The 23,566-nt window shown below is 51.5% G+C and overlaps 1 protein-coding gene across 4 annotated transcripts; it reads right to left on the bottom strand.

Moving 5' to 3' along the window:
• Positions 1-166: 166 nt before the first annotated feature.
• PTPRN (protein tyrosine phosphatase receptor type N) lies at positions 167-19,559 on the bottom strand. 4 transcript variants are annotated; one of them, XM_060015526.2, is made up of 23 exons: positions 19,436-19,559; positions 17,938-17,988; positions 17,578-17,691; positions 14,358-14,454; positions 12,389-12,650; positions 11,950-12,304; positions 11,387-11,518; positions 10,749-10,783; positions 9,784-10,058; positions 9,504-9,590; positions 9,095-9,174; positions 8,861-8,925; positions 7,981-8,199; positions 7,353-7,553; positions 7,105-7,252; positions 6,870-6,943; positions 6,585-6,662; positions 6,353-6,472; positions 5,111-5,277; positions 2,013-2,066; positions 1,316-1,380; positions 1,023-1,096; positions 167-811 (listed from the first exon to the last, which is right to left on the bottom strand). In XM_060015526.2, the coding sequence occupies exons 1-23, from the start codon at positions 19,548-19,550 to the stop codon at positions 740-742; spliced, it is 2,940 nt and encodes a 979-aa protein (XP_059871509.1). In that variant the 5' UTR covers positions 19,551-19,559; the 3' UTR covers positions 167-739. The 4 variants fall into 4 exon arrangements, with proteins under 4 accessions (XP_059871509.1, XP_059871511.1, XP_059871510.1 ...); XM_060015528.1 differs by having other exon boundaries at positions 17,938-18,055; positions 19,436-19,557; XM_060015527.1 differs by lacking the exon at positions 9,504-9,590 and having other exon boundaries at positions 19,436-19,551.
• Between the last annotated feature and the right edge of the window lie 4,007 nt (positions 19,560-23,566).

The following is a 23,566-nucleotide window of genomic DNA, read 5'->3' as shown; positions in this document are numbered from 1 at the left end:
AATTGTTATTAGCTACCATTCAAGCCTTGGAGAGCGTGACTTGGCAGCCTGGCCCTCCCATCACCCTCTCTGCATCTCCTGAGAAAGGCAGCAGGGCCCCGCTCCAGGCTGAGGCCGGGGCTGGAGTCTGGAAGCAGAGCAGACAGAAATGCGTAGGAGTCCGGGTTGCAGCTGCACACACGACACACTAACTTTATTCACATTGATACAAAAGTAGATTTTTCTAGAAATGTTCTCTTGTGCCAGGGGGAGAGAGTTGAGTGGCATGTGGCGGCGGGAGGGCCGGGGGAGGGGGTAGGAAGGGCAAGGGCCAGAGTGTGGGTCGTGGAGGCAGGTCAGCGGGCAGCAGGGGCTGGGAGAACAGGAAGAGCTGGACATGGTGGCCCCTCCGCCCCATTCTAGCCACACCGGAGGGTGGAGGGCGTCCACACAGACATATTGGGAGCATCCAGAGTGGTGGGAAATGGGGGCCAGGGAACTCAGGCAGGAGGAGGCTCTGGGGTGGAATGGTTGATTTCCTCTCCTCCTGGCCAGCTGCCAGCTCCCCCACGGGACTGATGCCAGGGCTCCCGGTGTGCCCCTTCCCACTTCCCCTTCTTTACATGCTCCTCTTGGAAGGGCTAGACACGCCCAAGAGAGGCCAAGGTGGCAGGTGGGGAAGTGAGGAGTGAGTACACAGATGCTCACATAGCAAAGAGGGAGCAGAGGCTGGGCTGCCCACGGAGGGGCCCCAACGGTCTCACTGGGGCAGGGCCTTAAGGATGGCATTCACCTCCTCCGCCACAGCTGTCAGGGCAAATTCAAACTGGTCCTGGGGAAGGGCAGGGGGAGGAGGGTCATGGGGGGTCCTGGCCTCTGCTCCTGCCCCGGGGGTGGAGGGTGCTTTGGGGAGGTCACTTGTGGGGTGGGGGGGAGGGAGCCCTCCCGGGGGAGGGGTATGGAGGCAGGCAGGAGAGGCCGGCTGCTGCCACTTTGGTTGGGGAAGGGTGGTGGCTAAGGTGGGTGGAGGGAGGAACGGTTACCTTGGAGCGGACGAGGCCAGGCCGCTGGTCACGGACATGCTCCAGGGTGGCAGCGATGTCAATCTCCTTCACTCCTGGGTAGGGGGAGCACGGGGCTGCTCAGGGGGTGTCCAGAGGAGGGTAGGACCCCAAAAGCCTAGGGCATCCTGGGGTGGGAGGCTTGCAGGACTGGAGAAAGCCTGGGGGTGTGGCAACCTGCCCTCCACGAACTCCTGTGATCCCAGGGGCTGGGGAGACGCTAATCAGAGGCTGGGCTGTGGGCGAGCTGTGGCCGGGGAGGAGGGGGTCATCACCTTTTGCCATGCGGTTCAGTACCATGTCGATGAGGATGTAGGTGCCAGTCCTTCCTGCACCGTCACTGAAAGAGGAGATGGTGACAGGCTGAGTCTGGGACCCAGCAGGAACCGGGAGGAGAGGGGGAGACTGGTGGAGCTGTTAGGGTTAGCTGGGGCTGGGGGTGGGATGAGTGAGTGGAGGATGAGGGAACGGTCATAGCCCCTGGGTCCTGGGAATTGGGCCTCGAGTGGGGAGCCTGTGACCCATGGGGTGTCTCTTGGGCAGTGAGCTAACCGAAAAGGATAGCCCTGGCTCTGCCCTGAGGCAGAGGCAGCAAGAGGGAATAGCTTTCTCCAGCCTCTGGCCAGGCTTTCATTCAGCAAACTTCTTATGTAAATGATAAGATGGTAAATATTTTCAACTTTGTGGGCCACGTATAGTCTCTGTCAAACGTTTTTTTTTTTCCTTCAACTGTTTAAAAATAGGAACATCATTCTTAGCTCACGGGCTATTAAGAAAACAGATGGTATGCTGAATTTGGCCCATGGGCTGTGGTTTGCTGGCATCCAGGGGACAGGCAGGCGGTGTGCTTGGGAGGTGGGCTGAGGGAGCAGGACCAGAGAGGGGGTGGGAACCAGGAATGCCCCACCTCAGGGCCCTCTGGCCTGGCTGTCCTGTCCCCTTCCATCCCCACCCCAGCCCCCCTGAACGCACCTGCAGTGCACAATGATGGGGCAGGAGCGGCCCCGGTAGCACTTGTTCACCTTCCTGCAATAAGAAATGGGCGTGAGGTCAGGGGGCACCAGCAGAGGGAAAGGGGAACCGAAACACACACCTGAGGGCCTCTCTTTCTTCCTTTTCTCCCCACATGCCAATGGCAGAGGAGGGAAGAGGGCTGGAGACAGGAGTCAGGGCTGGAGGCAAAGAACCAGAGATAGTGTAGGTGGCACTGGGCTTGCCTCATCACTTATGAGCTATGTTCCCAAGCTGTGTACCTGGAACAACGGATTTAACCTCTTTGAGCCTCAGTTTTATTACCTGTAAAGTGGGGATGATAAGAGTAGTAACCTCCTTCTTAGGGTTCTTACTATGATTATGTGAAATAATCCATGTAAAGAACTAAGTGCAATACCTGGCACACAGTAGGTGCTCATTAAATGATAGTATGATTAATAATAAGACATAATAATATTAACAGCCACCTCTGCCAGAAGTTCAGGGAGGATGGGCTTTCTGGTGACTTCAAGGGTGTCAATCTTGCCACATTCTTGCTCTGCCCCTACAACTGCCCAAGGTATTCCACTCGCCACCCAGGCTTCCTGTGGTCCTCACCAGCAGTGAGGTCGGGTAGTAGCCCTGGGCACAGAGTTCCTCTGGCGAGGGGAGGACAACACCTCCGCTCTGAATATGATGCTGCGCCTGTCTCCCTGGATAAGTCTTGCCTCCACACTGGTGCTCCGTGGTTGGGTCATATTCAGACTTGGTCCACCTGGACCTCCGACTCTTCTGCCCTGATCACAGCAGCTCAGCAATGAGCAGGGGGTTTCTTCCTCTCTCAGTGGCCCAGTCTAACCTGCCCTTGTCTCTTATGACATTCCTGCTTTGAGAGTCACTTGCAGATTTCTGATACCTCCAATGGGCCAGGGCAAGGGAGGACCTTCTGAGGGGTTATTAGAGTACTTCAGGGGAAGCTTGGAACTTAGTGGTCCTCCATCTGGTTCCTCAAGGCTTGCAGGGGCCAGGTGACTTTGAAAGGTTTTCCAGGAGTCCACATGGTTTTCTAGCATATTGGCTGGTATATCAGGGCTGGGGTTGAACAGAAGTTGCCACAGTGGTTCCCAATCATTTAATAATAATGATAAGAAACAGTACTTAGAATTAATAGAGCCCTTACCACGTGCCAAGCACTTAAAGCAGATTTTACAGACTTTATGCTACTGACTTTTGTAACAACCCCTAAAGTATGGGTCATCATTCTCATTTCACAGGTAAGAAAACAGACAGAAGTCAAGGAACTTGCTCAGAGTCACTTTCTAGGACTTAAAGAATTATTTTGCCTTGCCTCTGGTGGACCTTCACCAAACTATATTTATTAAGCAGCAATTAATTTGTTCTGGGTGTCTAATGCCAACTGAGTTTACATAATCCCAGCCTAAAGCAAAGAAATATAACCTTTTGGCTAACCTGTGCAGCCTTAAAACAGGTCCATGCACTAGTTCTATAAAGATTTTTAAAATGTGGAAAACAAAAAAAATAGCTCTGATGCCCCTAGCGTTGCTTTTGAGAAGCCTGTGCCTCAGGCCCCGGGGACCCCAGTTAGAAACCATTGTCCTGAGGCTCAGAAACTATCCCCAGGTTCCTCCCTCAACTGCCCCCCGCCCCCGCCGGCTCTGCCCCTCTGCTCTCTGCCTAGCGCCTAGAGACCTCAGGCCAGCCTGGCAAGGGGCAGAGAAGCAGGAAGCCGCCACAGTGTGGGTGAGGCCCCAGCCTTGGCAGCAGACTTCTCAGCCACCTGTCTAGGGAGGGGACAGGCAGGGGATGCTGGAGGCCTGGCCTGGTCACGGTTTCAGCATCAGAACAGGGCAGGTCACCCTGTTAGCCTCCTGTCCCAGCCCCTACCTGGTTCCACTGAGTCCCCAAGAATCCAGAGATCCTCCCGCACTCCCTTTGATAGTATTTGCCCCTTGCCTGAGTCTCCCCAGCCCCCGGCTCTCCCAGCAGCCTTCAGGGTGGTCCCTGGGCCCACACGTCCTCATGTCCTGTCCATGCAGCGGCCACACCTGCCAATGATCACTTTTGTGACTATGCAACTGGAGTGAGAATACTAGCTGCAGATCACAAAAATGACACTGGCAGCCGTGAGAGAGAGAGAGAGAGAGAGAGAGAGAGAGGGAGGAGGGAGGGGACAGTGAGGGGAGATAGAGCCTGGGAGAGATAGAGCCATGTAGAGAATGAGAGATGGTGGGGGGAGACAGAGACAAAGAGAGGCAGAGTAAATAGGCAGACATGGGAGGGAGGTGGAGGAAACAGCAGGGAGAAGGAACAGGGAGAGGTGGAGAGAGGGGGAAACGTGGATGGAGGGGAAGAGTGAGTCAGACTTCGAGACACAGTGATGGAGAAAGAGGTGGGCGGGGGAGGGAGGGGGGGAGAGAAGAGAGGGAAGGAAGGGAGGGAAAGAGAGGGAAAGACAAAGGGAAAGAAAAATAGAGGCAAAGAGACACAGAGGGATAAAGAAGGGGGATGGCAGGAGGGAGTGAGAGACAGGGAGGGGACAGCAGACACACAGACTAGTGCTGGCCACCTGGAAGCACAGGACAGGAGGAAACAGGCAGCAGGGACCGAGGAGAGGGAGAGAGCTAGAAACAAAGTGAGCCCTTCTTGGGGGGAATGGGGTTACGGAGAAAGCACCGGACATGGAGAGGCAGGGAGAAAAAGAGTGCAAGAGAGAGGGAGGAGACAGCTGGCCAGCAGAGAGAGAGCAGACAGGGGCTGGACTACAGCAGTGGAGGAATGGGCACAGCGAGACAGAGCGTCAGTTCTGGTTTGGGGGGTGGTGTCTGGAACGGGGTCCAGGAGGTCAGAGTCAGTCCTGGTTTGGGGTGTCTAGCAGGGGGCACCAGTGGACCTGAGGCCGAGGCTCCAGGTCAGGCTAGAGGATCTGCCTCACCTGACCTGGGGCCCTAGGAGGACCTGATGGATTGGCGGAAGGTAAGGGAGCCTAGCTCCCGGGCCCTTGCTCCTGTGCAGCTCTCTCCCCGGCTCCTCGGAGCCTCCCCCGGGCCGCCCCACCGCCCAGGCGCTGGGGCGCTCACCTGCGGAAGTCCAGCAGGGGCCGGGTGGAGGCCGGGGTGCCCTCTGCCGGCCAGCTGAGGAAGTGGAACTGCGTGAGCGTGCGCGTCTCCTGGGTCTGCACGTTCTTCAGGTAGAAGCTCCGCACCAGGAAGTCCTCGCACCAGATGTGCTCCGACACGAGGTTCACCTGCGGAGGAGGGGGGTGCAGGCCTGAGCGCGGCAGGGCATCTCCAAATCCTCCCGGCCTCCCAGGCCAGATTCTAAATCCTCCAGGAAGCTCACCCAACCGCCCACCCCAACTGTTCCAGCTGTCCCCAAGAACTCTAGCTGTTTGTGTCACTTATGGACTGCTCAGGACAACTGGTGGCTTTTTCATCTAGACACAACTATTGTGAGTTTTCATTTGTTTGTTTTGGCTGAGCCCCGTGGCTTGAGGGATCTTAGATCCCCCAGGGATCAAACCGAGGCCCAGGGCAGTGAAAGTACCACTGGACCACGAGGGAATTCCCAATATTGTGAGCCTCTTGAATTCAAAGTTTCTCCTTCCTGTTCTGCACAGAGACTAGCAAAGTGTCTGTGCTACACACACCGTAAACTTTGATAAAATTCTATATTTTCATTTGATTTTTTTCTTTAACCACAAGCAAGACCAATTTTTAAAACTTAAAAAGACTGTTGCGTGCTTACCTGATGATGCAAAACTGCTATCCAGTGCTCATGAGAAACTGGACGTGTGCAATTAATGTCTCTTGTTTTATTGGGGGGGGGGTGTCACCTCCCATTTGTCAGGAATGTTGCTCCTTCCCTTGCTTTGCCGCTGCCCAGTTCCCCCCTACCTAACTTTTCTCCTAATGAAAAAGTTTGTTTCTGTTTTAAATAAGCAATATATGTGACTGGTGGCATTTCTTTCTTTGCTTTGGCCTCCAGGAAACTCAGATCTAAGTTAGGCTCAATAAAAGTAGGTCTCAATCTTGGCCTTTGAGTATACTTATCTTCCCTGTCTCAAAACTGTACTCCTGACTCTTAGCTTCTTACCTTAGTTTCAGTGGTTTTACAGCTTTATATCTATCTGTACCTTTCATCATAGGTCCTTACAAGTGCTTTTTGGCCCTAGACTGGACACACACATACACACATGTATATGCATGTATGTGAATATGTGTATGCACATGTTTATATACACATATGTTCACACATGCATGAGTGGTGCACCATCCATTTTCTCCACCCCCATCGTCTCCTGGCCGCGGGGTCTTGCTAACCTCATATACATGGTAGAGGGAGGAGCCCTCATCTGGCCAGTAGCGGTCACACTGCTTGACACCATCCTCCACCAGCGGGGTCAGCATGACAATGACGGTGCAGCCACTCTCCCACACCATCTAGGAACAGAGACCCAGGTAAGCTCCATTCTAACCTCCCTGGGACCTGGCTGGCCCTGGCTGGCCACAAGGGCGCCTACTCCCTGGAAAAGCCCTCCCTCCAAAAGCCCACCTGCCAGAAGTCTGAGATGGTATGTGACAGTGGGCCCTGTGTGGCTATGTAGGCTGGCATCCGAGGGTCGTGCTCAATCTGGGGACGGGAAAGATACATCGTGAGCCAGAATGGGAAATGCCACCATGGAGAGGCTCGGTCAAAGGGAGCGGGCCAGGTTCTGGGGGAGGCTGAGAAGCCCCATTGCCATGCTAGGATATCAGGCTCACAATTCTGGGGCCTTGGGTGGAGAAATGGAGCCTATGGGGGCAGGATGAAAACGGGGAGGAGGTGGGGGCCACTCACAATGGGGCTGGCGTTGATGTAATCGCTCCGAGAAGGGCTGCTCTCCACCTTCAGCTTGATGCGTGCGTGGTCATCTGCACAGACCCCGCATCCCACCCCAGAAGCCCCTCCAGTCATTGGGGTCCTGGCACCTCTGCCACTCAGCTTGAGCCAGGAGCCCGGCCCCGCCCCCAAGCCCTCCAGAGCTCCCAGCAGACAGAGGGCTGGGGCCGGCGGGTCAGCAGGACTCACTCACAGGGCAGGAAGTCAGGGTTGCGGTTCTTTTTGATGTTGCCCTCCCCCTGGGCGGTGGCACAGGTGTTGGGCTCCGCCTGGTAGGCACACAGGGCCCGCCACTCCTTGGCCAAGCGGTCCCGGTTCTGCAGGTGGTCCTCCATGTACGCCTGCAGGGACACCACAGCCTGGCGCTGGCCCCCACTGCCAGCCCTGCCCCTCCCACCGTCCGGTCCCCTCACCCACTCTGGGCCGATGCCCTGTCCTGACCAGAATCATGTGTCCCGTGGAGATGTCCATGTTGGCCTGGGCGGGCTCCTCGCACCAGGACGGTGTGCTGCTGTGGGAGCTGGGGCTGGCCTGGGCCGCATCACTAAACTGCGAGGACACGCTGCTCACCCGAGAGGGCTCCGGTGGACCCTCTGCCCGGCTGAACAGGGACTTTGTGGCCATGTGCTGGCGGCACAGGTCCTGCGGAAGAAGGATGGGGCAGGGTCCAAGGTCTCCTGAATCCTTCCCCACAGGGTCCTGGGCTCAGTTCAGTAGAGTCCCTAGGCTTGTCCTTGACTGCTTTTGAATGAAACCCATTTCCTCTGGGGGAGGGTCTTCTGCCATGGCTCTCATCCTTTTCGGGGCTGTTCTGCTTGGCTGGTGCCTATGACAACCTCGGATGTCACAGAGCAGAAGCCTAGAGCCCCCCCGAATCACAGCACTGGGGAGAACTTCAGCAACCATCTGCTCTCAGTTCCCATCCATTCAAAATGGCCCCGCAGCATTCCCACTGCGGCTTCTCCAGCCCCTGCCTGGACATCCAGCTCCCCACCCTCATCCCAGGCGAGACCCCGACTCCCGAGCCCCTTCCACTCCCTCTCATCAACAAGCGTCTGGGGCTGCACACCTGGTACTCAAAGGTAGTGTCACCGTGGGCGCCCTCGGGTCCCAGCGCGGCCAGGCGCTCCTTGTCCCGCTGCCGTGCACGCTGCCGTGCACACAGGGCCACTGCCAGAGCCACGAGCAACCCGGCCACACCCGCCAGGGCCACCAGAGTAAGCAGCATGGAGCGCATGGGAGAGGTGCCGTGGGCCGGTCGGGGAAGGACGGCGGCTGCCTCCTCCCTCTGTGGGAACAAGGCTAGAATCAAGGGGGGCAGTGGTGTGGGGAGACTTAGGAGCTGCTCCCCACCCCCGTCCCATGGCCCACTCCCTGCTAGGATATCTCCTGGGGCAAAGCTGGGAGGCAGGGGCATGGCGGTACAGGCAGAAGGACTTGGGGAGGCCGAAGATCTTCCTTCTCAATCCCCATTGAGGCAACTCAACCACGTTGCACTGCCAGAGACTTAGTGGGTGACCCTCCCTAGGAGTTTTTGCATTTAAAAATGGATACAGAGAAGTATAGAGAGACCCAAGGGATCAAAGAGTAGAATGTGAGGCATCAGTGTTGGATGCAGAATAGAAGCATATTTTGAGTTCAGTGTCCTTTCTGTGTCATGTTTTCCCTTGGAATTTGAGACTTTGCTCTAGAACATCTATGGACAGCTATGGTCATCTCAGGTGATTCTTCCAAGTAAGCTGACTTCGGAGAGAAGGCTGGACCTGCAGGGAGGAGCTGCTGGGGCCATCTGCTGGTCAGAAAGAAAACTGCATGGGGGAGGGCTGCTTGGCAAAGCTGGGGGACCAGCCAGACAGATCTCAGCTCCTATTCTCCTGTTGTTTGCCTGCATCTCTTGTGGGCAACATGAGCCCTCTGGGGCTTTGATTGATCCTTCAGTTATCTCATACCTGTCCCACGCCTGTCTGCAAGATCTGGAGCCCTGTCTGTGCTTCCAGTTCAGACTTCACCATCCCTGCAGGGAGGATGTAGGTCAGATTCTGTCCAGCCCCATGTGGTCTCCACCCCATGTCATGCTATGCCAGGTGGCAGGCAGGTTCCATGTGGGCTGCGAATATTTCAAGGGGAGCACCAGCCACAGGCCTGGATATATACAACTCAGGCTGGGGTCAAGGAGTACTTACCAGCTTGCTTGGTCACGTCAGCCAAAGACAGGTTCTGTTCATTGTGCCGGATGCGGAAGGTAAGGGCTGGTCCCACGACACTGCCGAATAGGAGGTATGTTACTGCCTCACCCACCACAGATGCCAGATTCAAAATGAGAGGTCCTCTCTGGCCCTCTCCCTGTTAGAGGATGGGGCTAAAACCAATCAGAGATGCCATACAGGGGTGTTTGAGGCTGGGAAGATACTGGATGGGGCCAGCAGCAGGGCTGGGTGTGGCTGTACCTTCAGTGCAGCTGGAAACATCTTTGAGCCGACCTTGGCCCCTTACTCACAGTTTGTCTTCCCCTCCTACCCTGAGCCCCTCCAGCCACCTCCCACTTCAAGCTACCTGCTAGATCCCTGCTGCCCCAGCCAGATACAGCCCCACCTGATGTTGATGAAGCTGCCCGAGGACATGTGCACATGCTCAGCCAGGATCTCCAGAAGCTTCACTCCTGCAGCCAGACTCAGGGGCCTGGAGGTGGGGAGCCGGCAGAGGAAGGAAAGTGGGGACCCTCTAGGCCACTTCCTTGAAACAACCTCCAGGGGTGCAGAGCAGCCCAGCCCCGTGTCCACTCCACATCTGGACTTCTGCTCTCTGCTTCCTGCCAGGCGGGCCAGCCCAACACCCAAGGGACCAGGAGGCTGCCCCAGGCTGGAGCCCTTACTTCTGGTCAGTGACAACGTAGCCATATTCCTCTGCTGATGGCCGAGCCGAGGGCTGCCCTGCCGCCGTGGGCTGGCTCTGGCCCGGTGGACTTTTCTCCTCTCGCAGGATGGGCGTGGCAGGGGGGCCGGCAGCTTTGGGGGGCTCAGAGGATCCAGAGCTCAGCTCCTGCTGGGCTTTACTGGAGGTGGGACCAGCAGTGGGGGATCCGGGCAGGGAGGGCGTGGGCGGTGGAGGCTCCGCTGCGTCTGCGCCCTGCACCTGCTCCTCCACTGTCTGTTTAGAAGAGAGGACAGAGGTATGGTCTCTAACGGTGGAGGGATCGGGGGGAGGGGGTCCACACTCTGGACGCTGAGCTCCCACAGGGGTGCTTAGGACATGTTTCTCTTCCTATCCCCAGGCCCAGGTCAGCACTGGGCACAGAGAGGGCATCCAGGAAAGTGAGCCAAGTGGATGAATGAATGAATGAAAAAAGGACTGAATGAGTGATTATTCATGATCAGTAATAATCCACAGGATGGGGCTGGAGTGGGGAGAAGCTCCGGAGTGAGGAAAGTTGGGGTTAGGGGAGAAGACGAACAGGCAGGCCGTGGTTTTTCGACTTTTGTTTAGCCACACAATCTTAGAAATCCAACATGTGAAACGGATAGAGTGCCTCAAGCCGCAGGGCAGTCAGGAGCCCGCCTGCTCGCGTCCCCCCGCTTCCCCTAGGGACCCTCAGAGTGTGGTCTGAGATGACTGTAGTGTAAAAAAGCAGTGAATCAAGAATTCTAGCTTCTGGTCCCAGCTCTGCCTTCAACTTGAGGTGAGACCGTAAACAATGACTTGCAGCCTCTGGGCCTCAGTTCCACCGAAATGAGGGCTTGGAGGACACAGATTCTGGGTCCTGGTCCTGAGATTTAGATTTCAGTCAAGGGGTTTGCTGCCGTTGGGCACTTATGGGTCAGGCAGGTGTCACAAACTCACTTTCTTGATGTCAGCTCCAATGTTTACAACCCCTCCTGCAGAGACAGGAAAAACAAGACTCTGGGCAAAGGGCCAAGGCCAAGGTCCACACAACGCAGGTGGGAGAAAAGGCCACAGGCCCTGAGCCTGTTACATTTGCTGTGGCCTCTTTCCCCGCGTCAGTAACCAAGACCTATCGCTGGTGTCGTCCTAAGCATGGCCTCATGCCTCTGTGCATCTGCCTTATAATTCATTGTTTTATCAACTCCTCCCTCTGTTATTGGCCACACCTCTCAAAACTATTCTCTGCTCAGTCCTCCCTCTGCCCATCAATCATTGGCTTCTCCTTTTTAGTGGCCATGCCCCTCCTTAGGTCCTCATGATCTTCCGCCCAGCTTTCTCCGTGCCTCCTGGTCCCGGCTCACACCCCCTGTTGGCTTCTTTTCCCATTGCTTCCATCCTCCAGTCCTTTCCTGCTCTAACTCCTCGGCTTACCACCCCACCCCTTGCTCCCTGCCCTTGGCTGGCAATGACTCCGTGTCTCAGAAGAACTCCCTCCCCTGACCTTGGCCCTTTCCCTCTAGGTTGCTTGCTGTGGTCTTGAGAAGTGGGGCATGGGGCCTCCACGGGGCTGGTAGTCTCTCTGCCTGGACACTCACCCAGGTTTCGGCCTGCAGCCTTGGGCAGCAGCCGCAGCAGGGTGGAGAGGGTGGAGAGCTGCTCAGGAGTCAGCTGACGGAGCTCCACGCCGTAGCCCGCCAGCACAGCTGCCAGCCTCTGCAGAGTCACATCTGCAGGGAGCCAGACACGGAGCTTAGGGCTGGTGCCGAGATGAACTTGTGGGATGCATTTGGGGGTGGGGGGGACCGGTGGTACATTTAAGAACTTTTCAAACACCAGGACACTGATGCCCTCCCCTTCCCACCCTTGTCCACACTTTGGGGGAAAGAGCTTCCTGTGTCAAGACCAAACTTCAGGCCCAGCAGGGACTCCTTGATCCCCCAGCTGAAGAAGAGTCATGTCAACTCTACTGCCCCCACTGTATCCCCACTGCCTACCTAGTGCCTGGCATAGAGCAGGTGGTCGGTAGACATTAGCTGAGTGTGCAGGTGACTTTAAGGACAAATTAACAAATGTGTGGGTAGTCAGGAAGGACCCTCCCCGCCCCACCTCCCAGAAAGCAGCCCCACAGGCAGGGAGCGGATGCTGCGGACTCTGTTACCTGGCTGCTCTTCTGGGGAAGGAGGCTTCTCCCTGCGACCCTCTAGTCCTTCCTCCTCATAGCCTTCTGAGGAGTCATCTGCCTGGCTGCTGCCCCCTTGCTCTGGCAGCCTTGGTGCCCTGGCCCTGCTGGGCACTTGTGGCTCCTGGGCCAGGTAGAGTAGCCCTGACTCCTGGAGAAGCTGAGCAGGCGGAGGCCCTGGAGGGTCCCCATAGGAACGGCCAGGGTGAGCCCCGAACGTGCCCTTGGAGGCAGTTCTGCTGAAGAGGGCTGGGGGTTCAGCTCTGGGCAGGGGGCCAACACTGACCATTCCTGGGGAGCTCTCTGAGCTCCGGGGGCCATCGCGGGAGCCAAACTGTGGGAGACCAGAGATTCGGATGAGAGCAGACATCAGGGATGGGGGACTGGGGTTGCAGTGGGGCGGAGGTCCAGGGCTCACCTGATGGAACAAGTAGGGCTGCAGCAGGGCAGGTTCATAACTCAGGGCGGGGTGGGGAGGCTGCGGGGGCAGCAGCAGATGCTCCAGGAGAGGGGGCAGCAGCTCAGCCTGCAAAGGGGAGAGGGGGGAGCCTGCCCCAGCTCCACCCCTACCTACTGGAGGTCGAGGAAGCCGATGCTGGGGAGCAGGGGCGGAGCCAGTGGGGATGCCCTGTAAAAGCAGTTCCCCAGCGGGACCCGGTCTCCTGGGCGCCAAGCCAGATCTGGGGAGGAAAGCAAAGTGTGTGTGTGTGTTTATGCGTGTGTGTGTGTGTGTGTGTGTGTGTGTGTGTGTGTTGGTCATGTGGGGGAGGGCGTATAGAGCCTACGAGGCAGAGATGGTGGGTCCAGGCTTAGCATAGAATGAGCCTGCTCTCTTAAGAGATGAGGTAGCCTCAGGCGAGGAGACAGTAGCATGGGGAAGGGCCAGAGGGCCAAGCCTGGGGCAGAGGTCATTGCCTCCCTGGTAAGCATGCCTGGGTCCCTGAAACACAGCCGCAGAGCTGGAAGCGTGAGGCTAGGGATGGAGAGGGGAGAACAGGAGAAGGGGAAGGCAGCTGGGAACCGCTCTAGATGAACTGTGTCTGCGGCTTGCCACACTGTCCCTGTGGGCATGTCCCCAAGTACGCATTCAAACACTCAGTACTGTGCGCTCTCACTCTGTTCCCCCTGCCCCACTCTGCCTTCTTCACCTGGTGTCATCATCTGAGCCCCAAGCCGTCATTTACTTTCCTCTGCTTTACAGGGTCTGAATGATGCCTTCAGAGCCCCTAACCACAAAAAGATGATGGTACCTCCTACCATATACAATTCCACATAGTAACAAAACTGAACATTTAACAACTTCAGTCCGACAAAATTCTAATTTGTTCCATGATGACTACTTTGATGCTTCTTTTAAGATACCAAATGTCCTGTACACACGGCTATATTTAAAACAGATAACCAACAAGGACCTACTGTATAGCACAGGGAACTCCGCTCAATATTATGAAACAATCTAAATGGGAAAAGAATTTGAAAAAGCATAGATACACGTATATTTTTAAAAAACTGTAAAAAGGAACATAATTTTACACGTACTTATAAGTACTTATATATGTGTCTGTGCCAATACCATGTAGTACTAATTATTATAGCTTCTCCACTCTCTCTACCTCCTGATGCATCCCAGAAATCAGTTCAAGTACTACCATTATCTGATTCATATCTGAGTCTGATGTGGGTGAAACTTTGCTAACATATCTTTCCTATGTCAGTACTAGAGAAAAAGTAATTTGTCTTGTTCTCCTACTTTGTATCCGTAAAGAGTAGCACAGTGATTGGCACATAGTATAACCCTGTATTTTTTGCTGAGTAAATGAATTCATTAAAAGACAAACCAGACCAAAAACAAAATACCAAAAGTCCAAATGTTTCAGAACAGTTTTTAACACCGTAAATCAATTATGCTTCAATAAAAATTAAAAAAAGACTTTGTTAGGCAAAAAAACCACAAAACAAAACAGTTTTTTTTTTTTGTTTTGTGGTACGCGGGTCTCTCACCGCTGTGGCCTCTTCCGCTGCGGAGCACGGGCTCCGGATGTGCAGGCCCAGAGGCCATGGCTCATGGGCCCAGCCGCTCCGCGGCATGTGGGATCCTCGCAGACCGGGGCACAAAGCCGTGTCCCCTGCATCGGCAGGCGGACTCTCAACCACTGCGCCACCAGGGAAGCCCTAAAACAGTTTTTAATGGCCCCCTTCTGCTGGATCCCCAGGGATGAGCTCAGCTCGCGTTGGGCATGTGAGCGCGTCAGATGACTGACTACTCCAGAACCTCTTTTACCCAAGCCCCAGCCTGCTGATTTTTGTACCCATTTCCCTCTGTCCATCAGGATGATCACAGATCCACCAGCCTTGCTATGACAGAGTTGATGAGAAATGATGCCTACCTGTCCCTTGGATGGGGCTCTGCAGGGTGAAGCCTGGGGATGCGCTCCATTTCCTGGGAGATCACATACTGGGTGAGGTCATCGTGCCAGGACAGTCCTGCCAGGGAACAGAATAGGGTGAGATTGAGATTGGCTTGGGAAAGTCTGAGGGCCCAGTAACAGGGACCAGTGTAGATCAAAACTGCACCCTCCACCCAGCAGTGTATTGAATTTGGCAGGGCAGAGGAACAGTGGAGGTGGTCTAGAGATGTGGTGGGTGATTTGAGCTGTCCTTTTCCCACGCTCAGGTATAGATTTGGGAGTGAGACTGCTTCCAGTGGGACTGGGTTTAAGTCCTCTGCCACTTACTAATTGTGTAACCTTAGCTGAACCTATCTGAGCCTTAGTTCTCTCATCTGAAAAATGAGGGTTTATACCTCCTAAAATTGTTGCGATAATTAAAATACACAATACAAAATGGTTAGAATAGTACCTGACACATAGGGAGCTTTCAATAAGTGCTATTATTATAATCATCATCAATATTATTATTCAGCTTTTTTTTTTTTTTTTTTTTTGGTGGTACGCGAGCCTCTCACTGCTGTGGCCTCTCCCATTGCGGAGCACAGGCTCCGGACGCGCAGGCTCAGCGGCCATGGCTCACGGGCCCAGCCGCTCCGCGGCATGTGGGATCTTCCCGGACCGGGGCACGAACCCGTGTCCCCTGCATCGGCAGGCGGTCTCTCAACCACTGCACTACCAGGGAAGCCCTCAGCTTCTTTTTATTGATCCTGAACCTTAGTTTTCTTTATTTGTAAAGTGAGAATAATATATACTTTATGGGTCTGTAGTAAGATTAAGTAAGATTAAGTACAATCAGGAAAATAAAAGTGCTTGGAAAACTCCAAAGCACTATACACCTGTTTTAAACATTCATCAACATCATCTTATCATGAGGCAGATCTCCTGTTTGACCGTTTTCCTCCATGAAACTCTGCTCTCAGGAAAGGTCAGTCATCTCTTTTAAAGGGATAATCTCCCACTCTCCACCCCCATTCCTTTTCCCTTGTTTCTGGATTAATAATCTGTACTGCTCTTAACTCATATCCTGGGATCTATACCTGCTTTTTTGCCTATTAACATTAGATGAACTATCTGTGTTCCTGTATAAGGCCAATTCCTCTACTTGAGCACTAGATTTCATCCCCTACTACCTACTCAAGAACATCTTCCCCACAATTCTCCCCTATTTCCTACATCATCATTTTCTCCTGTTCTCTACTGAATTATTCCCATTCACATACAAACATGATGCAGTTTCTCCCATCTTATAAAAATACTGTTTGATCCCACAGTCCCCTCCAGCTATCACCCCATTTCTTTGCTTTTCTTTGTAGCAAGACTCTTTGAAAGTGTTATCTATACTGGTTGTATCCAGTTCTTTTCCTCCCATTCCCTCTTATCCACTCTATTCAGGATTCTATTCCCAACTATTCTACCAAAACTGCTTTCATCAAGATCACCAGTGGCTTCTGCATATCTAAATCCAGGGTCAATTCTCAGATCTCATCTTACTTAACCTACCACCATCATTTGACACTGTTGATCACTCCTTCCTCCTTGATACACTTTCACTTAGTTTCTAGGACACCATACACTCTTGTTTTTCCTCCTACCTTGCTGGCTCTCCCTTCTCAGACTCTCCTTCTCAGTCCTCCCTTAAGAGGACTCTCAGGTCCTCTTAATAATAGAATTCTTTAGGGCTTTTCTTCATAAACACACAATCTTTTGGTTATTTCATTCACCTCATGGGTTTAATTACCATCTATATGCCAAAGAATCCCAAATTCATATCTCCACTCCGGACCTCTCCTTTTTAAAACCCAATCTTATATACTCAACTTCCCACGTTATTGAATGGATATCTTAAACTCAGTGTATTCAAAACTGAACACCCCTTTCCCCAAGTTGATCCTTCTGCATAATTAATGACATGTACATCAACCTAGCTGTTCAGGCAATAAAACCTAGGTGTCATCCTTGACTACTCCCTTTCTTTCATGGCCCTATCCAATATTTCATGAAATCATGCTCACTACCTTAAAAATACAGGCAGAATTCTGTCATTTCTCATTACCTCCCTGCAACCACCCTGGTCCATGCTTATTCATCTCTTACATGAGTTACTGTGATAGCTTTTAATGTTTCGTGTTTCTGTTTCTACCATTGACTCCCTACATTCTATTCTCAACACAGCAGCAAGAGTGATCTTTTTAAAGTAGAAGTGAGATCATGCACCCCTATGCTCAAACCTTGTGATGGTTTCCTCTTTTACTCAGAGTAAAGCCAATGTCCATACATTCTCATATAAAATCCCAGAGCATCCCTTCCCTCATTACCTACCTGACTGCATCTTCTACTCTGCCTCTCCATCACTCCTTTAGAGCCACTCTGTAGAGGGGTTCTCCATGGTGTTCCTCAAACTCACGCTCCTATCTTAGGGCTTTTATTCTATCTAGCTCCCTGGCCACCCGAAACACTCTTCCCTGAGATAACCTTCTGGGAAAGCATCCCCACCTCCTTGATGTCTTTATTTGAATTTCAGTCTCAATAAGGTCTATCTTGACCACTCAATTTAATACCACAGCATCCTACCTCACCATTTCTGATCCCTTTAACCTGCTGTAATTGTTTTCTCCATGGCACTTATCACCTTCTAACATACTAGTGTTTTCTAATTTCTAGTGTATTCCCTCCCTTCACCCCTGAATGTAAACCCCAGTAGGCAGAGATCTTTGTTTCACTCCCTGATATATCCCAAGCACCTAAAACTACGTTTGCCACGTAGAAGTACCCAATAAATATTGGTTGAATGAGTGAATTGGATGAGTGGGGTATTCTCCTGGCTGAAGACTCCAGGATTCATGGCCCTGGAGTACTCAGTCAGTTCCAGAGAGTGGGTTGGTCCTAAAGATATAAATGCTGGCCTCTTCCAGTGGTGTCTTCTAGAAGCCTCCTCTGGATTCCTCCAGAGAGTCTAAGTGTGAACAGCCTATCTCTAGGGTTCCACCCCCACTCCTGTCTTGCCTCCTTCTCCAGTAAGGTCTGGGAAGGTGAGGTTCCAGAGTGGGTGTGATAGGAATGTTCCATGAGAGAAATCCTGGAGTCAGGTGGCCCCTCCCTTCCCCACCCTTATCTAACCAAGTTACAGTCTCCCTCCTCCAGCGCATCTAGACCTCACCTTGGGACATGAGCTGTCGGAGGACACCTTGTAAGCGTTGAAGAACTGGGGAGGTGACTTGCAAAAGGGGCCGGGCTTGCCCCACTCCCACCTGGCACTGTCCAAACAAGCCATCTAAGAGCACAAAAGTGGTGTCAGTGGGGGGGCTTGGACAACAGGCCTTCCAAAGTCCAGGCTGCAAATAGACAGCACTCCCTCAATCTCCTCTCTTGGCTTCAGAGAGCTCTGCTCCTCCAGTCCAGTCCCCCTTCTCTCCAAGCCCAGTTCCCCCTCTCCCTTCCAGCCCACCCCACTTCTTTCTTATTATATATCACCCCCACCAACCCTGTTTTGTAAATCCTATGTTTGGGCCTCACTCACCCTGAATACAGACTTCGAGGTGAGAGCAGAGTCTGCGGTCAAACAGACAGCCTGTAGAGGACAGGTGAGCAGAGGCTCAGACACCCACACACATAGAATGGTCAGATGGATGAACAGGCTAGAAAAGGGGGAAGCAGATGGGATCCACTCTTTCATTCTAAGGAAGGCTTTAAGCTGGGAGGAGAGGAGGAAGAGTCCTCCTCTTGAGAAGAAAGCACAGGATCTGGCTTTGGATTTTAAAGATCTGCAAGTCTGGATTCTTTCCCTAAAAGCCTCTGTTAGCTTAAGTGAGTAATGGGGAGAAGAAGCCCTCCAGGTGCATGGGAATCGTGATGGTGGATAATCATATTGATACTTCTACTCTCATAGAATTACTATGGGGTAGTTTTTGTCCAAATTCTGAGGAAAAGGGGACTTTCCTTTCCCAATCTCCACAAGCATCTTATGATGGCCTGGGGCTCAAAAGAGATGGGAACCCCAGCACACTTCCCCTTCGTGTGGGAAAGGGGTAGCGGCGGGGTGTCTCTAAGGCAATGCTCCCCACGCTGTCCCTGCAGTCCGCGGCCCCTGTACTGCTGGGGCGGTTCGTGGTGCTGAAGCTCTGAGCCTGGCGCCGCTGAGGGCTTGCCTGGAAGCAGTGATGGGGGAGGGAAGGGTAACAGGGTGAGGAGTCTCCAAGGGACGTGACCTCTCCGCCATTCCAGCCTTCATCTTCCACCCTCCTCACCCGCGGCGCCACAGGAAGTATCTTGCATTGGCCTCCAAGCCCGGCGGGGAAGAAGAACGCCAGACGGCGAGCTTGCCCCCTTCCCCCACGTGCGCCCCGCCCCCACCCTCCCCCTACCCGTGAGTCAGCGCTGACTGTCTCTGTCCGCACAGACGTGAGTCAGCACCAGGCCTGGCCGTGGGGAGGGGGACGTGAGACGACCCTTCCCTCTTCACCTTCTTCGGCCCCCTCCCCCAGCTGTCCCTCTCTTATCGGAGATCAGATTACAGCCATCGGCCTCTCTGGGCTTGAAGAGAAACGCTGGCCCCTCCCTCGGCCTGATACTGTACAGAAAGCTGGGACCCCAGAGCTCTCGGCCCCGACTTCTCCCGGCAGATCAGGGCTCCCTCTTCTTCCCTCCCCTCCTCCATCCCTCAGCTCCTGTCGCCACTTTTTGGCGCCTCGGAGGGACTTGCTTCTCCTGTGGTCCTGTATCCCGTCTCTAGGTCCCTCTGTCCATATGCACCCCCATTCCTTCTCCCCAAACCGCAATCTTCCCCTGAGCCCGCTTCTCTTAGGTCCCGCCCCCGAGCTCCCAGCCCCACCTCCAGGCCTACGCCCCTTTCCTCGCAGACGCCCTCTCATCTTCCTCATCTCACAGTGCCTCCCCCTACCCCACTCCACACACACATTCTACCTGAGCTCGCGACCTGCGTGACACTTCCCCCCACGCCCCCCACCGAGTTTTGCTCCCGGCACCATCCTCCCCCAATCCCCCCATTTCCTCCTGACCGTGGGCGCTAATGGCGTTGCAGCCTCCCGGACGGCTGCCCAGCAGCATCAGGCAGAGGAGCACCCGGAGACCCCCAGATCCCCCGGGACCCCCAGGCCGCCGCGGGCGCCGCATCCTTCCGGGCTCCGCGCTCCCGCTCGACTGTCAGAGCCGCAGCGACTCCGGCCGGAGCCTGCCAGAGGGGCCGAGGCGGGGCCTGCCACTCCCCACCCACCGAGGCGGGGTCTACACGCCCCTCTCGCGGCAACTCCGCCAACCCCAGGCGGATGGTGACGACATTTCCACCCCCGGCTCTTGCGTTGATTTGCGTCATTCGTGGCGTAAAAGCACGGTCTTACTGGGGGTCCTACCCACTCCGTCCCTCCTACCCCAAATAGTAGGCGCTTCTCTAGAATTCGCACTTGGCCTCACCTTGACATATGCTTCTCCCCAAGGACCACCACCTCTATCACCCAGTCGCAGGGTTGGCGAGAAGGGTTCCAGTTGTGTGGGGGCCAAGAAAGATACGTGAACCGGGTCGTATAAACCTTAAGAAGAGGAGCATACAGGTGAATACAATATGTACTCTTTCGCATCTCAATTAATGGTACAGATGTTATCCTTAAGAGCAGGAATGGTTTTGCGTGTGTGCTTGGATTCCACTTCTAGCAATGCCACCTACTTAGGGGTATAACTTTGCGCAAGTTGCTTGACCTCTCTGTGCCCAAGTTTCCCGATCTGTAAAATGGAGGTGCCAACAGTGCCTCCCTCACAAGGTGGTTGTGAAGATATACAGGAATTAAACTCACGTGGCTCACTTAGAACAACCACTGCACTGGCATATACTAAGCATTGGATATATATTGGCTTTTGTTATTAGCCTTGGCTCGCCTTTCTTTCGCCCTCTTCCACCTCGAGCCTATCAAAATCCTATGGTTTCTGCCTGCAAAATGTCTCCCATCAGCCCACTTCTCTCTATATGATGGAGTCCATATGACTTCTCTCTTTCATGATGACTACTGCAGTAATCATCTAACGAGTCTTTTGCTTCCATTCTTGTCACCCAATAAGCTTGGGAGTGAGCTTTCTAAAGGTCAAAATTGATCACTTTACTCTCTTGCTGTTCATAAAAATTTTCCAAAATACAAAAATTAAAAAAGATGGTGGTGCATGGTACTCATACACTCATCACCTAGGCTGAACAGTTATTGATTATTTTGCCATCTTTGCTTCTTTTTAGCACTTAAAAGTAAACAAGAGACATTATAGTTCCCTTCCAAAAGTTTCAATGCGCATTTCCAAGAAATAAGGGTATTTTCCCATATAACCTAAATGCCATTATGACACCTAATGAAATTTACGATAATTCCCGAATATCATTTAATGCTCAGTTCAAATGTCTCAAATTGTTTCCAAAAAATGCCTTTTTTCAGCTGTTTTGTTCAAAGTAGCAGTCAATCAAAGACCACCATTGCATTTGGTTATGTTTCTTAATTCTCTTTAAATTAACATAAACAGTGCGTTCCCCCCCCCCATTTTTTGACATTTTCTTGTGGAAGATACTAGGTCAGGTTTTCTTTACAACTCCCCACCTTCAGGATTTGTGACTGTTTCCTCGTGATATGTTTCCCTGTATTTTCCCTGTATATGTCCTGTATATCCCCTGTATTTCCTGAAAAATAGAACTTAAGTCTTGACTGGATCAGGTAAAAATTTTTTTAAAACAAAAAATTTACAGGTGATGCTGTATGACTCCAATTGCATCATTTCAGGAAGTGTATAATGTCTGGCTGTCCCACTGTTAGTGATGCTATAATTGATCACTGGTTTAAGGTAGAGACAGCGAGATCTCTGTCATGAAGTAGTTCCCCAGCAACTTTTCACCTAGTGGTGTTGCCATTCATTGATGATCTTTGACTAAAATGTGATTTTCTAGTTCTATCGCTCCTTTAACATTTGTTAGCTGATATTATTTCATAAAGAAGAGCATTCTCTCATCAACTGCACTTAGTTATATCCTGAGATACAATTCCAACTGGAAAGGTAGCATACATTCTTAGTTTCTTCTCTTTAACTATTAATTTGCAGAGTAATGAGTTGGTGTAATAGTTACCGCCAAGAGTGGCAAGTAAGTTTTGTGTTTTTTTAAATACATTTACTTATTTATTTATTTTGGCTGCATTGGGTCTTCGTTGCTGTGCGCGGGCTTTCTCTAGTTGCGGCGAGTGGGGGGGCTACTCTTTGTTGTGGTGCGCGGGCTTCTCACTGAGGTGGCTTCTCTTGTTGTGGAGTATGGACTCTAGGCAGCGGGCTTCAGTAGTTGTGGCTTGTGGGCTCTAGAGTGCAGGCTCAGTAGTTGTGGCACACGGGCTTAGTTGCTCCGCGGCATGTGGGATCTTCCCGGACCAGGGCTCGAACCCATGTCCCCTTCACTGGCAGGTGGATTCTTAACAACTGAAATATTTGTTATGACTTTTTATCTTTGAGCATTACTATGGAAGTATGGATTTTTATATATTCGATATGTGTCAGTCAATCACAGTAATATTCAAATTGTCCTAAAGTAAGTAATTAAGTGAATGCTCCTTTAAACTCATTCTTTTTTCCTTTTGAAACGTCCCATTAATCACTGAAAGCTCCCTTGCTTTCTATCATTCCAACATGTACCAGGTTAATTTTTTTTATTCCTTGCCCTAGACATGGAAGCAGTCATTCCTCCAAAGAGACTTGGTAGCTTTTAGTAAGAACTGACTTTTGAGACCACAGTCTGGGCTCTAGGGGTGATAATGGCTACTGAGGTGATTGAAGTTGCTTCTAGGTCCTTTCAGTGCACAGAGCTAGGATATTAAGATACCGTCACAAATACACACACACACTGATATTTCCAATTAAAATTTAGCTGTGATTTTTACTGAACTCTTAATTTTATACTTGTATCTCTTTATTACACTGAAAAATTTGGTTTCCTATAACATTAACATAATCATTTATCGGTTTAATCCTACCATAGGCATACAATAATTTACAAATGGTAATATAGGTATTACTCTACTAATAAAACAGTGAATACACTTAAGACTTTGGGTAGTTTATTTTGTCCTTATAATCCCTAGGGATATACCATCAAAATATGGTGTTCTAAAGTCATTTGAAATAATTATTTTGTTTGTGTAGTCATTTTTACTAATCTGATATATAATTTGGTTAGTTTGTTCATTTTCAATATTAGAATTTGCTTTTATTTTTATATACTTTTATTTTAGAATATGTAAAATATTTACGCTGTTTAAAAATCAAACATATAATAAGATATACTCAGGAAAGTCTTCTCCTCACCTCCACAATTGCCCCTGCCATCTTTCTCACTTCACCCCATTTATTTCCTTTTTAAAAAATTTGTAAATTTTGAAATATAAAAAACAGAAAAATGCATAGGAGAAAAATGAACAGCTCAATAAATTATCGCAAAATGAACACCCATGTAACCCAGGTCAAGGAATTGAACATTTCCAGCACCCTAGAAGACTCATTGTGTCCCCCAACCATTTCCTCTGATGTGCTCAAGAAAACATGATTCTATAGTTAAACCAGCTATTTTCTTGTTGTCAGAATGAGAGTGTTTATCTTTTGAGTTTCCTACAACCCAGACAGAAGTGGAACTCCTTCTGTTTGAAGGATAATTTTGCTAGTTATAGAATTCTAGGATGACAGTTATTTTCTTTCAGTACATTTAAGAAGTCATTTCTCTTTCTTCTGGCTTCTATTGTTGCTGTCTTGGACTTAATTATTAGACTAAATGGTGCTCCTTTGAAAATAATCCCTTCCTCCACCACATTCACAGCTGCTTTTAAGAATTTTTCCTTTGTCTTTGTTTTCCTGCAGTTTTGTCATATTTTCTGTCTTAGTTTTAGTTTTTTAATATTTTGCTTAAGATTTGTTGGTAATCTTGAATCAGTGGATCGATATCTTTCAACAGTTTTGGAAAATTTTCAGCCACAATCTTTTAAAATATTGCTTATGTCCTATTCTCTCTCTTCTCTTTCTGGGATTTCAATTAAAATGAATAGTGGACCTCCTCACTGAATCCTCTTGATTTCTTACCCTTTTTTCTGCATTTTCCACCATTTGCCTCTTTGTATTTTTTGGAGGGA

Source organism: Delphinus delphis, chromosome 7, assembly GCF_949987515.2.
Source record: "Delphinus delphis chromosome 7, mDelDel1.2, whole genome shotgun sequence".
Classification (NCBI taxonomy): domain Eukaryota; kingdom Metazoa; phylum Chordata; class Mammalia; order Artiodactyla; family Delphinidae; genus Delphinus; species Delphinus delphis.
The sequence above is the reverse complement of the archived record's forward strand: the minus strand, read 5'-3'. Positions and strand labels throughout refer to the sequence as shown.

Bases quoted from the DNA above. Each gene is read 5' to 3' on its own strand.
- PTPRN (XM_060015526.2), bottom strand. From the start codon at position 19,550: ATGCGGCGCCCGCGGCGGCCTGGGGGTCCCGGGGGATCTGGGGGTCTC. The intron at 12,305-12,388 runs GTGAGCCCTGGA...GGTCTCCCACAG, and splicing joins AGCCCTACTTGTTCCATCAG to TTTGGCTCCCGCGATGGCCC. The intron at 7,554-7,980 runs GTGTGCAGCCCC...CTTCTTCCGCAG, and splicing joins ACACTACCTTTGAGTACCAG to GACCTGTGCCGCCAGCACAT.